The following is a 12963-nucleotide window of genomic DNA, read 5'->3' as shown; positions in this document are numbered from 1 at the left end:
TGATGTTTTTTTTTGTGTGTGTGTTTATCGTGCATCCCAACTAATGAATATCACGTGAAAAAAAGGTTTTCCCCATTGATAGCTGCCATTTGGCTGTGATAAAAATTAGGCTTTGTCACTAGGCCCTCTGTTTAAATAAAAACAAACACTTTGTGCAAAGTGAAAACACAAAACTTTCATCGAGTTTTGGGGTGTCTATTTACACGGCAACGGTGCCCGGAGCCACAGAAAACTTTTCTAAACGGCTCCCAGGGTGGCACTTTTCGAAAACACTTGGACTCCATCTCCTCGTGAACCGGGGAAAATGCAACTCTGTGAAAACGCTGCTCCTGTGCCTGCGCACCATGGCTGTAGTAATGAGTTCTTCTGCACATGTGCAAGTTGATGGACAATAACAACAATGTTTTCCTCCAGAGTGTCATGACCTCCAGTCCATATTCTTCTGGGGACTTGGCAGTTTTATTGTCGACTGTCACTGTAATAACAATCCAACTTCATCTCATCCATATGAATGTCATTCAAAGAACAGTGCCATCTCTTGGCCCTACATGGTAACTATATCATTTGTAGTGTTTCAGCCGTTTGTGTGTAAACAGACGTCACTTTCAAAACGTTGCCATGTAACCACTATACTTTTGTGAAACAAAAATTCAAAAACAATGCGTTTTTACATGAAACGTTGTCATGTAAACAAGGCCATAGACACAGAGAATGAGAACTTTTTTTCTTCTGCTCTTGAAAAACGCTTACGCCACGCTAAATCGACCAAAATTGACATCAAAGTACCTCTTTGGGTCTTTTGTCTTCTTTTAAAAAAGCATTATCATAAAATTTGCATTACATTTACTGCCAAAAAAAGTCTCATATCAGCACCTCTTGTTGGTGCTTGATTTTTAGTGGCGTCCTGCTGTGTTCATTAGCGTCTACTCATAGGACATCTGCACCATCAACTTTGATTTCATCGCTCCATAAACCCTCTAAAAAACCCACTCGAGGTACTTTATAGCTCATTCTTGATCTTCCAGCTTTTCCTACACTTTAGCCCTTTTTCTGAGTTCTTTGCACCTTGTATGTCTACAGGTTGAGGAGAAATTCTGCCGAATGGAAAACTTGTTTATATCAGCAATAAAGCACAGTCAGTCGTTGAGGCTCATTTCTGATTTACCTAGGCATGGGATTATATACTGTACATGCATTTCAATTGCTGTGAATGTCACTGCCTTTATGCTTCCATGCATTCACTGTGTTGAAATGAGGGATTGGAAATCAGTCCAGCAGAGCGCGGCGCTCTAAATTGATATTGCGCTCAAATACCAGAGAAAATAGAAGAGTTCTTGTCATTAGAAGACGAAAAGGCAACACTTTGATGGGACAACTTCAATGTTGATAATAAGAAGGAAGCACAAGCTGTCGCCTATCATTGAGGCATCTTCATAGGGATCATTGTCAGTGGTTTTCTCTCACAGCTACTACTGTATTAGAAACACTTGTTTCTGTTCTTTGCTTCTAATCTCAACACTGTCCAAACATCAGCCAGGGTAGAGAGTCCCTGCTCCCCTACCCGAGCCAGGGTTTGAATCTCTCCCCGCAATCTGTCTCTCTGTCCTCTCCTTCGCTCGCCATCTATCCCCTAACCACAACCGAAGCAGCAGAAAGTCTCCACTTCTGAGTCTGGTTCCTTTCCACTGTATCCACTGAATTGTTAACTAAGTGTCATGAAATGTTTGATAAAATTAAACTGGGTGATGCAGCAATGTTTGGTCCGTATGATTCCAAGAGACAAACAGAAATACAGATGTATTGAAGGCAGTGTATGGAGAGCATATCTAATGTAGAGCATGAATTAACCTTTCATCGACCCACGTCATTTTCTCTCTCATTGTGCAAATGCAAGTTACCCGACAATGAATAGTTTAAATAGGAATTCAGCTTCATAAGACAGAGCAGTTTCTCCCTTCCCTTTCAGTTTCATCTCCCCGTAAAAACCAGTAAAAGTCCACAAGGGCTTGGTTGTTGAACCGTTGTTGTAAAATAAGAATGATGTTTCCTCCTCCACAGGGGGACACTGGGCCTCCTGGTGAAGCAGGAGATTCTGGGCCTAAAGGAGAAAAGGTAAGCGCCATTTTTTTACTCCGAGGTTCACTGATGGCTTTGGATCAATAATGTGATTTCCTAAGTAATGATGGCAGTTTATGATCAGACTGTGGTTGTTGTTATGGGCAGGGTGGGGTGGGACCTCTTGGTCTGAGCGGTCAGGAGGGCCCCTGGGGAGCCATTGGAGGAAATGGTAACAGAGGTCCAAAAGGAGAAAAGGGCCACATTGGACTGATGGTAAGTTCAACTATTCCAACAGTTTGCAGCAGAACTTATGTCACTGTTTGCTTGGTTCTAGTTTAAATGCACCTTCGGCTGGATTGTGTCTCTAAATTGCTTATACTTCAGCAATAATCCACATAATCCCATTAAGCCCACCCGACTGACATGTGCTGAAACTCTGAAAAAGTCTTAATGAAACGTGAACTAATGTAATGATGAAACACTCCAATAAAGATACATCTGACTGTGATGCATGTCTTTTGCAGGGTGCACCAGGACTGGTGGGAGATGTAGGAGCTGCAGGTTTGGCAGGTTTGCAGGTAAATTGATGTCATTAACAGTTCAGTTTGACTGGCATTTACTGGCTAAACAGTTTCCATTTTGAACACTGCAGGTATCCACACAGGTGTTCGATGCTCATGCGTTACTTTTTCTGTGATGTATTTTTGTTAATTTCAGGGAACCCCAGGACCTCGGGGAACTCCTGGACCAGACGGACATCAAGGAGAGAAAGTAATTCAGAGTGGTGTCTCTGTTTTAGGCTACAACACTCGCAGTGTGGAAGATAATTGTTTGATTCATAAAACATCATCAAAGGTTCTTCACAAGACTGGTGTTTATTGATAACTAATTCTAGATTCATCTTATGCTACACAACCCCTCAATTGACCCTTGGTCTGAATTAGCGAAGCGCCAATACCACTATTTTAAAGCACGAGTAACCTTTAGCTACTTGCCGATAGCGAGTACTGATACGAGTACCTATTAAATGCCATTAGGCGGAGTTCATACTCCATCCGCAAACAATATGCAATGTTGCTTATATGTGACGTCATGTAATATTAGTTGTTTCTGGGGGGTTTTACGAGTACTAGAACGCCGTCCAGCATTGAACCCAATAACCGATACCGGTATCGGTATCGGTATCGGTGCATCCATAGTTGGAATGAACTTGTTAAACAATCCAGGATTTCAGTTTTTAACAGCACTGAATTGAGAAATCACGAAAAAAAAGAATATATAACATCAGATAAGAATAAACTAAACCGAAAGGTTTCCCTGATATGATTCCTTTGCCTCGAGGAAAAAGTTGGACGTAGCTCTCAGCAGGAGGTCATCGTGACTCCAGGTTTTCAATCAGTACATGTTCTCAGTAATCACCTGATTGAGACGGCTTCCGCTCTACTGTAAATAAACCCTCCTGTTTTCTTTTTTAGTTTAGTTTCCTACCCGCAGAGCTCTGCTGGGGCCTAATCACTTGAATTAAGGGGAACGTCTAGAGGAGGGTTGCTAAAGCTCTCATCCGTCTCTCTAGGGGGAGTCTGGGCAAGCAGGGATTTCTGGACCTCCGGGGTCAGGAGGCCCGCTGGTAAACACTTGATTTTATACAACGTGGATTGCAGTACAGAATGTACTATCAACAAAACAAAGAAGTTTTCTTGTCTGTGCTTGGTTTTTAGGGAATTAGTGGACCACGTGGTGCTCGAGGAGACATCGGGAGGCTCGGACCACCTGTAAGTTTCATCTGATCAAACACACAGGCATTATCATGTGTTTACTCCATTTTATCATAGCAAACGTCAACAGGTTAAGTGTTCATTAGAGGACAGTTGTTCCATTCTGGAGGATTATACAGAGATTTTGAAGATTTAATGAGGAAAAATGAAAATATATGATGGTTTGATTGCTTAGCAGCACCCTGATTAAACTGCTGATGACTCGCAGCCATCTGTGTTGATCATAAAATGTGGTGATCAGGTGCACTGATGGTACATCGCTGTGGTGAATGTGCTGTTGAGTACTTGGTGAGAAGATGTTTGACTTTTTTAAGGATGCAGATGATTGTAGACTAGTGGGCACCGAGGCGTTTTGTTTTACTGCATTCTGTATTTGCTTCTTCCAGCTATTTGGCCTGTTTTCTTCTCTGCATTTTAATTATCTGCTGCATCACATGCTCACACTTAGTTTTTCTGATCAGAGTCTTCAGAAATTCTTTTTGTGGCAATTTTATGTTCATAATAATAATTCCATACTAGTATAAATGTTAGGTATAAATTTGCTTGAATCAAAATGTGCACAGATTTGTTGGACATTGCTTTTATTTTTTGGTGTAATAAAGAAGTGAACCAGGTTCTTCCAGGAGAATTCCCTCTAGATACGTGAGTTGGTGATCGAGACTTGTGTTTCCCACATGTTGGACCAATCTTCTTCTGTGATTTGCACTTTAAGCTTGATTTCCGCATATTTAGTGCGTTTGTCGTATGAATTCAGTCCACATTTATTTGATGATACTATTCTTATATTTCTTTAGCCATATGCTTCACTTATCATTTGAATCACATCTTTTAAATCTCTTGTTTAATCATTCAGCTAAGATATCTGTAAAAAAAAATCACCCTCCAGCTGCACTTCATTTATCAGACCACATGGCTGTTTGATGTGTTTAATTGTGTATTTGTGTGTCTTTGTGACAGGGTCCAGTCGGGCCGGTGGGACCTCAGGGAGACGAGGGAGCAAAAGGTGATCCAGGAACCCAAGGAGAGAATGGAGAGCCTGGACCTCCAGGCCCGCCAGGAGAACTGGCAAGTAGAGTTTTCCTCTTAATTCAATGTGTATGGCATTGTGAGACTGCATGTTGATGAATACATCCATTCGGTATTTATGTATAACAGTACGGTTTATATGTTAAATGCTCTGGGTTTCGTTGATCCAAAAACATTGTATTGAAAGTTTATTGCCCCACATCCGGCTTTTCCTTGATTTCCATCCATTTGAATATTGGATCATAGGAGCTGCATTCAGAATCTGCTGTGTCTGTGTGAGCTGGCCTGGCTCCGCCCACACATGCCCATCTTGGGAAGAGGAGGAAGTACTTCCTCTCGTGGTGCCATGTGCCAGAGCAGAGCTGCTTAATTGTGGGAGGGTCAAAGGGAGGGGCTACCTTGATTGGGATTGGCTAAACCCCTGATGACATTATGTAGGGTTTGATTTCTGATTCGCTCGTTGGAGCAAGACACTTTTTAAAAATAGTAACAAGCCAAGGAGACTTATGCCAGATTTTCTTCACTTCTGGGGCGCCATTCCAGGGTTTTGGATGCATATTTCTGCTGGAAAACCATTAGAAAGAGAATTTTGCATCATATGACCCTTTTAATCCCTCATCAGGGTGAGGAGGGCCTCGCAGGAATCCAGGGTCCTCCAGCTTTGCAGGGGCTCGAGGTAAAACTCAACTCACTCTGGATCAAAGAAATACCTCCTCATGGTTTAAACCTCAGGTTCACATTTACTCGTGCCTCTTTCTCATTGTTGTAGGGGGCTCCAGGTGAGATAGGCCCACGAGGAATCCCTGGTCCCATCGGAGCACCTGTAAGTCTGCCTGATCCAGCAAAAACACTGGAAGAGTTTTGAAATTGGTTAATCATGGAATTGGGAGAGTAGTCAAGGTGTATGTGTACAGTACATGATGTTTTTATTACATGTGACAGCATGAACTTTTTGTTTACAGGGAGCAGCAGGACGAGCCGGACCTGAAGGGAAACAGGGCATGAAAGGAGAGAAGGTGACAACTTGATGTTAAAACATATATTGACTGTGTTTCATGAGGAATTGATCCAAGTTATATAATGTCAATAAAAATGCAAAAAAATATAAAAAATACAGCAAAGTAGTTATGATGACTTCTTCCCTGGTAGTAGAATGCGATTGGTTTGTTGCCGATCAGGGGCGGGGCTTAGCCTCGGGTCAATTGAACGCTAAATGCTCATTCATGCGTATGAAGGCAGAGACATTTACATCTCCTGAAGCTCATGTACGGTTCTCGCACAATATTTGATATATGTAGTATTCTTCATTCATCTTCGTTCATCTGATAACTTTGTAGCTTCTTTGAAGAGGGCAGTTCATTGAAATGTCAACTCACCAACGTGGAATTTCAGGAAATAAACTGCTTCGGTCTATATTTTTCTGTAACTAAAATCATTGTTACGTTCAGTTTTAGACCAACAGCTAATTTTTCTCACTGTTTTCCTCCAACAGGGAGACGATGGGCAGATTGGATCACCGGGGAAGACAGGTCCAGCTGGACGGAGGGTACGAATGCTGATTTAGTTTTTAACTGAAGACCGAAAACTTTCAATGATTTTTAGTTGTTTACACAACAACGGTGGTCGGAGCCACAGTAAACACAACTTAAAACGGCTCCCAAGGTGGAACTTTTTAAAACGCCATAGAAACGGAGGTAAAAAAAAGTGCAACTTTTCTGAAAAGCTGCTTCTGCGCATAGTAAATAGTTCTTCTGCACACGTATGAGTAAATGGACAATAACAACAGCGTTTGCCTCCAGAGTGTGATGACTCCCAGTCCATATTCTCCTGGGACTTGGTAGTTTTATAGTTGAGAGTCGCTGTAATAGAAACCCAACGTCATTGTCTGTCCGTACCAACGTCTCATTGTTGCTATGTACAGTGTAGTTTTCTCTGTGCACACTGCACCTGTGTGTTGTTTCATTACAAAAAAAAAAACCAACACCCACGAGTGGCCTAACATGAAAACTACATAATTCGAGTGTTTCTACCGTTTCCGTGGAAACAGACATCATCTTCAAAACGTGCGTTAATGTGAAATTTAAAAAAAATGCATTTTCACTTTCACTGTGTAAATGGGGCTTTAATTTTTTTAAATGTTTATATGAATGAAGCAAACGTAGTGGAGAACCGACAATTTTGTTAATTTGAACAAGGTCTATACTGAGTGTTTCTTTGTTTGTAGTGAAGGAAGCGTCTATGTGTGGTTGTTTATGTTGTTTCATGCTTTCATAGCTCTCACACGAAGGAATTCATACAGTACATAAAAATACCAGCTGGTTTGTGTGCTTTTCTTCTCGCTTTCACTTCATTGACAAACATGGCACCTCCTCCTCAGGGGAAACGAGGGAAGGCCGGGGTCAGAGGCGTCCGGGGAGATCGAGGATCAAAGGTGAGGTGTCTTACAGCTCGACTGGGGGCTTCCTGCACGCCTCATTTAATCATGATGTACGATCTGACAGTAGATTGTGTTTTTGTCATTCAGGGCAACAAGGGAGACACAGGGGTAGTTGGTGTCCCCGGGTGGTCGGGCCTCATCGTAAGTCAATTATTCCTTCACCGGACATCCGTTCAGGCATCATAGCTCACCATTTCAACCCAGCAGCAACGACAATTGCTTCTTCGGCAGTCCGTCACATCCAATGACTTGAAGAGAAAAGAGCTACAAAGCGATGCGATTCACAACTAGAGTTCATTCCTCAAGGCGGTAAATTGATTTATTTTGTTTTGCTTGTGTCACACAGGGAATTCCAGGTTTGCGCGGAGAGCTCGGGGATCGAGGGGAAAACGGGAAAGAGGTAAGAAAGAGTTAAACCCGACAGAGATTCTGGAAAAAGATTTGCATTAGAGGCCAGGTCTGTCAAGATCTGGTTCCCTTTGTTTGATATCACACAGCATTTCTTATTTTGACTTTCCTGGTGCAATGCAGGTCATGTTCAACCATTTCACAAGCTTCGCATTCAGGAAATCTTCAGTAGAATATTCCAGAAACTTTTGGAACATGCTGTCGGTCAAAATCACAAACCAACTGTAATTGCAAAATGCCTTGCCAATCCACACATGCTGTTCCAGTTTATTAGAACTGGCTGTTAGAATGAAGGCAATTAAGTAAAAAAGACGATCATTACTAACCAATGTAATATGGATAAAATAGACAAAATATGACAGATTATCTGAAACAAAATGAGTGGAAACAGTTAGTTTTATCAATCCAGATGACACACAGCATTTCTATTTTTTGGCTCTGACTCTGGGACTGATATAAAGTATTTATATGTGTCTGTATCATCCTGTGGGAGATGCAGTTATTTTGCCTGAATTTAGCAGTAAGATGATATTTAGGCTGCCAGAATGGGTATCGGGTCTGACGCTGCACAGCGTACTCATAAAATAAGTGTTGCGGAGGAGGTTCGTGGCGACGCATAACCTTCACGCATTGTTTGGATATGGACTATAAATCAGGCTTCATGGTATTTGATAAGTACTCATGTCAGTACTCAATATGGGTAAGGTTAGTACTTGTACTCGTTTAAAAAAGTGGTATCTGCTTTCTTGATATTTCAACAAAAAAAACACTTCTTTAGGATATTATTTGTGGGCCCCACATTGGGGCCCGAGCTGTCCATTGAATGTAGCTTTAATGAGCTTGTGTAAATGCTAATCGTAGCCTTTAATCACCCTGACATCACTTCTAATCTAACCTTGGCATTAAAGACACAACTACAGGTCAGTTAGAGGTTAACTACTCATTTACCACAACTTTCTTTGTGGCAAATGCATTACTAAACTACTTAACATCCATCAATTTACTACCACTAAGACCCTGTTTACACGATAACGTTTCAAGTGAGTTTTCATTCTAGAAAAGTTTCGCGTTTACAAGGAAACATTTCTCAAAATATCTGTTTCCATAGAAACGACAAAAATGCCCAAAACAATGTAGATAGCGTGCCCGCTGAGTTTGCGCTGTTGTCCAACGTTTCCACTGAGATGGAGCATTTCTGAAAAGTTCCACCTTGGAAGCCATTTTCAAAAAGTTTTCAGTGGACCTGAGTGGAAACAGACACTCAAAACCAAAGAAATGATCTCCATTGTCACATGAAAACATTGTTGTGTAAACAAGGCCTCAGTGTCTTTCCCTGTTAGCATTACTGTGGTTCATCCCTTCAATTGTTAACATATAATCAGCTCTCCAGTCGGCTCTAACCTGCTGCATAACATGCAATCGGCATTACTTTTTTCACTATTCTTTTTTTTTTTTTTTTTAAATCCTCAGACCCACTCCTCTATGACTGGCTGATTAAGTGGTTTTCTGCTCTGCTGAAAGGTTTATGTCAGTTGTTGTGGAGCTTTTGGGTGTGATCTCTTCCCATTGCTCAGGAGTGGATCCTGGTACTATCACGATCCACTGTTTTTATCTTTAAAATATAGCCGTCAGTCTTGAAAAACGAATCCCTTCATATGCAGTATATTCAATTTATTCATTTCAGTTTTAATTATATGCCATCAAATGAAAACATAAATAATTTAAAGCGCTTTTCATAATAAGGTCAAGGCTTTAAATCTTATAGCTAAAATCTCTATTAAGTCTTCAATCAGCACTTGGCAACAGTGGCTGAACAGGCATTTTGAGAGAACACCAGCGGGACCGGAGAAAGATGACAAAATGCCATCAAACTATGCCGTATAATTAGGGTGATCTTTGAAACGGAAGGTATAAAGTATATTTATTGACATTTAAACTGTCAAGTATAGCATAAAGTAAAAGAACTCATTACTAAACAGCTTTTTGGGTACCAAGGGGATTTTTATTACTTTCAGCACAGGAGAGTTGGAATCACAACCAGTAAATAACGCATACAAAACCACTGACAGGTGGAGTGCATAATAGCATCTTGCTACAGTAGCTTTGTAGTTGAACCTGATGCATTAGGCAGAATGTAAACAGGACCTAAAGTTTATCCGTTGGAGCCAAAAATATGGGGCTTTGAAGCAATTTACCAAAAAAATAACTGTGTGAAAGCCTCTCTCAACCGTGGGTGTTTTCGTGTCTCCCTTTTAGCCAGTACTTACTCAAATAATAAGTGAGCTTCATCTATATGGTGTATTTTCATTTTTTATTTTTTTTTTTAAAGTAGTTTCAGTGCTTTATATTGTTATTCATTTTCAGCTACTCAAACATGTACAAGCACACACTAAAGCCAACAACCTGCCTTGTATGAAGGGCATACACTATAACACGGGTGTCAAACACCCTGTAAGTTCAGGGGTCACATAAAGCATCTGGAGTGGGACAGAAACAAGGCCCAGGGTCCAAAACTGCCCGTAAGAAGCTCTAATCTGGCCAAACCACCAAGCAAATTGAAAAATTTGCAAAGGAAACATAGATTTTTAAAGTTTAAAAAAAATAAATAACAGACAAAAGTCAACACTCAGATACCGGTCGTGCTGCCATGAAAGCTCGCTACCTCCTTGTGAATTGCAAACTAGCATTACCCTCAAAGCCATGCTGTGAGTTTGTAAAAATACCCATAATGCAACAGTTCTCGAAGTTTTTTGGGGGGGCGTTTCACTGTATTTTTTTTATTTTTCTTTATTATTACTGCTTCGGTCAGTGGTCAACAAAATAAAACTAAATAAAATATGGAAGAGCAAAGATTGACAGTTTTACAGACCAAAAGGGTCTAGGCTGAAGTTAAACACTTATTTCGCGTAACCCTATTAACAAATCAAAATACAAGATACAGCAAGACCGCAAGACATCACGCTGAACTAAGCCTCATATATAATGTGAAAAACATAATAATACATTTCATTTGTACAAGTATACACAATATATTATAAATACACATGTATACACATCATATCATATTATAGTTGTACAAGTACATATACAGTTATTGCGATACACCAACAATTACACTTATATTTTCTATAAGTATTTATATACTATTACTATTATTATTATACTATTATTACTATTTAGTTTTTGTTATTATTACTATAATTGATCATAATATTAATATTCCTGGTGTTTATTCTAGAGCAATATATTTTTCTATGACATTGGTCTTAAAGGTTTGTTTTAAACGTGTGAGCTGAACAGGAACATTTTAAAGCATCATCCAGGCCGTTCCAAAGCGGAACCCCCCCTGACAGAAACACTTCTACTTTTTTGACGAGTTCTCACATTTGTTTTCTGAAAGCCAGATGAACCTCTGAGGTCATACGGACTCTCCCTGGGGTTGAACCTCTCCTGGATGTGCTGAGGCAGCATGTGATTTTGTGCTTTATACATCACGACTGCAGTGTTGAGGTTTGACAAGGTCGTGTAATTTTAACGTTTTTGATTCCATATAGCTTTCATTAAAATTGGCTTTATGTGGAGATTGTAATAAATTTGGCAGTACCTGGAATTATTTAGCAAAAAACTAGATATTATCATCACGTATACTCTGCATCATTACAAAGTAGCCGAGGCAATACCATGCAACACTTTGCATGGTATTGTATTATTTCACATCTTTTCTGGGCTTTTATGCTGATGATGTTGTCCTGACAGATTCGGGCAGGGCACTGACTGAGGCAAGGCAGTCGTACTGCACTGCAGCGGCGAAGCTGGAGCCCAGCTGTAAAGCAAACGGTTCTGTTTAACGGAATGTCTCCGTCCCCACGCTCACACTGCTCGTGACCTTCAGGTCACGACCGAATAAATCAGTTTGCAAATGCAATGTAGTGGAAGTTGGAGTCCTCCGCAGCGTGGTGGGCCTCAGTCTTTGTGACAGTGTCAGAAGCTTTATTGTCCTGGAGAGACTCGAAGTCGAGCTTAGGAAAGAAGATGTATGGAGTGACTTTGACTATATATTATTTAGAATAACACACTATTCCCACAGCTGTGGCTCCAGCTGTAGCGCTGGTAATCTTCTCTTCAAATCCCAAGGTTGATAGTTCAGTCACAGTTTCCTCTCATGTTATTGGGCCTGACAATGAACCACAGCTTTTTCCCTGCGAACAAAGAGAAATGGAAGCACCATGACAACTCCATTGTCGTCCCATTGAGAATGTAACCTTGTAGCCATGAAGGATCATATGTTTGACCTAAAAATTGACGAAGCTACACATTTGTCCCTTTGCAACATTTAGCCCCAACGTACATTGATCTTTTTTAGTATCTGACATGTATTTCTGTAACTCCACTGTCTTTATCCTCAGGGTGAAAAAGGAGATATGGGACTGCCTGGACCCGCTGGAGGTGATGGCACTAAGGTAGGATTTCAACTCAATATCACCAGTTAAAACAATGTCATCTAATGAAACCTGACATCCCAAGAAATAAAAAAGAAAAAAGGAACAATCTCATATGATCAAGGAGATTGTGAAGTGGAAGGAAAATCTCCCTTTTTACTCACTCACTCATGCCCATCACACCGGGTGGAGCGTAGGGCGGCAACATGATCCCTCCACTTCTTCTGCTCCTTCGTCATGAATGAAATGCTGCTCCAGGTCTTTCCCATCTGTTGCAGTTCTTTCTCAACCATCTTCCGCCATGTATCTTCTGATGATTCCTCCTTTGCCTTGCCTCTGGTGTCCAGTACAAGGCGGTTTTGACGTAACATTCCCAATCCACCACCAGAGCCATCACATTAGGATGGTGGCCACAGATCGCCAAGATTCTGAACTGTATGTGAGAGTTGTACCTTTTACCATGAAGAAAGACCTCTGTAGACAGACTGGGTTTTTTTCTGTTATGGGGTGAGGGGATAATAAGATAGAAAAGGGAAAGACATGGCATCAGACAAGCTAATCCATTCACTGCCTTGATGGCACAGGTCACAAAGCTCCAGTTCCTCAGTCAGAGATCCTGCAGGAAGGGACAGAGAGATGTAGGAGACAGTACAGACTTCAGAAAGACCACAGACATATTGAACAGACAGAATCTGAAGCACTTTGTTGGTTTCTTGGTGTCGGATGTAACGAAAGTGGCTCTACTTGTTAATTATTGTGGGATGGGGATGACATTGTACTGACCTGACTTGTCGATAGCAAGTACTGATACAAGTATGTA

At 40.9% G+C, this 12963-nt stretch overlaps 1 protein-coding gene across 2 annotated transcripts in view; it reads left to right on the top strand.

Annotated features, from left to right (window-relative positions):
- Positions 1–12963, top strand: part of LOC308117666 (uncharacterized protein) — a 136522-nt gene that overhangs the window by 112259 nt on the left and 11300 nt on the right. For both annotated transcript variants that reach the window (XM_080476705.1, XM_080476706.1), the window contains 15 exons: positions 2059–2112; positions 2224–2331; positions 2583–2636; positions 2776–2829; positions 3632–3685; positions 3777–3830; positions 4791–4898; positions 5482–5535; positions 5629–5682; positions 5822–5875; positions 6352–6405; positions 7237–7290; positions 7384–7437; positions 7643–7696; positions 12111–12164. In XM_080476705.1, coding sequence (XP_080332831.1) covers positions 2059–2112; positions 2224–2331; positions 2583–2636; positions 2776–2829; positions 3632–3685; positions 3777–3830; positions 4791–4898; positions 5482–5535; positions 5629–5682; positions 5822–5875; positions 6352–6405; positions 7237–7290; positions 7384–7437; positions 7643–7696; positions 12111–12164 — 918 coding nt within the window. The remainder of the gene's footprint in view (positions 1–2058; positions 2113–2223; positions 2332–2582; positions 2637–2775; positions 2830–3631; positions 3686–3776; positions 3831–4790; positions 4899–5481; positions 5536–5628; positions 5683–5821; positions 5876–6351; positions 6406–7236; positions 7291–7383; positions 7438–7642; positions 7697–12110; positions 12165–12963) is intronic.

This window comes from Lipophrys pholis (assembly GCF_963383615.2).
Source record: "Lipophrys pholis genome assembly, chromosome: 12".
Lineage (NCBI taxonomy): Eukaryota > Metazoa > Chordata > Actinopteri > Blenniiformes > Blenniidae > Lipophrys > Lipophrys pholis.
The sequence above is the reverse complement of the archived record's forward strand: the minus strand, read 5'-3'. Positions and strand labels throughout refer to the sequence as shown.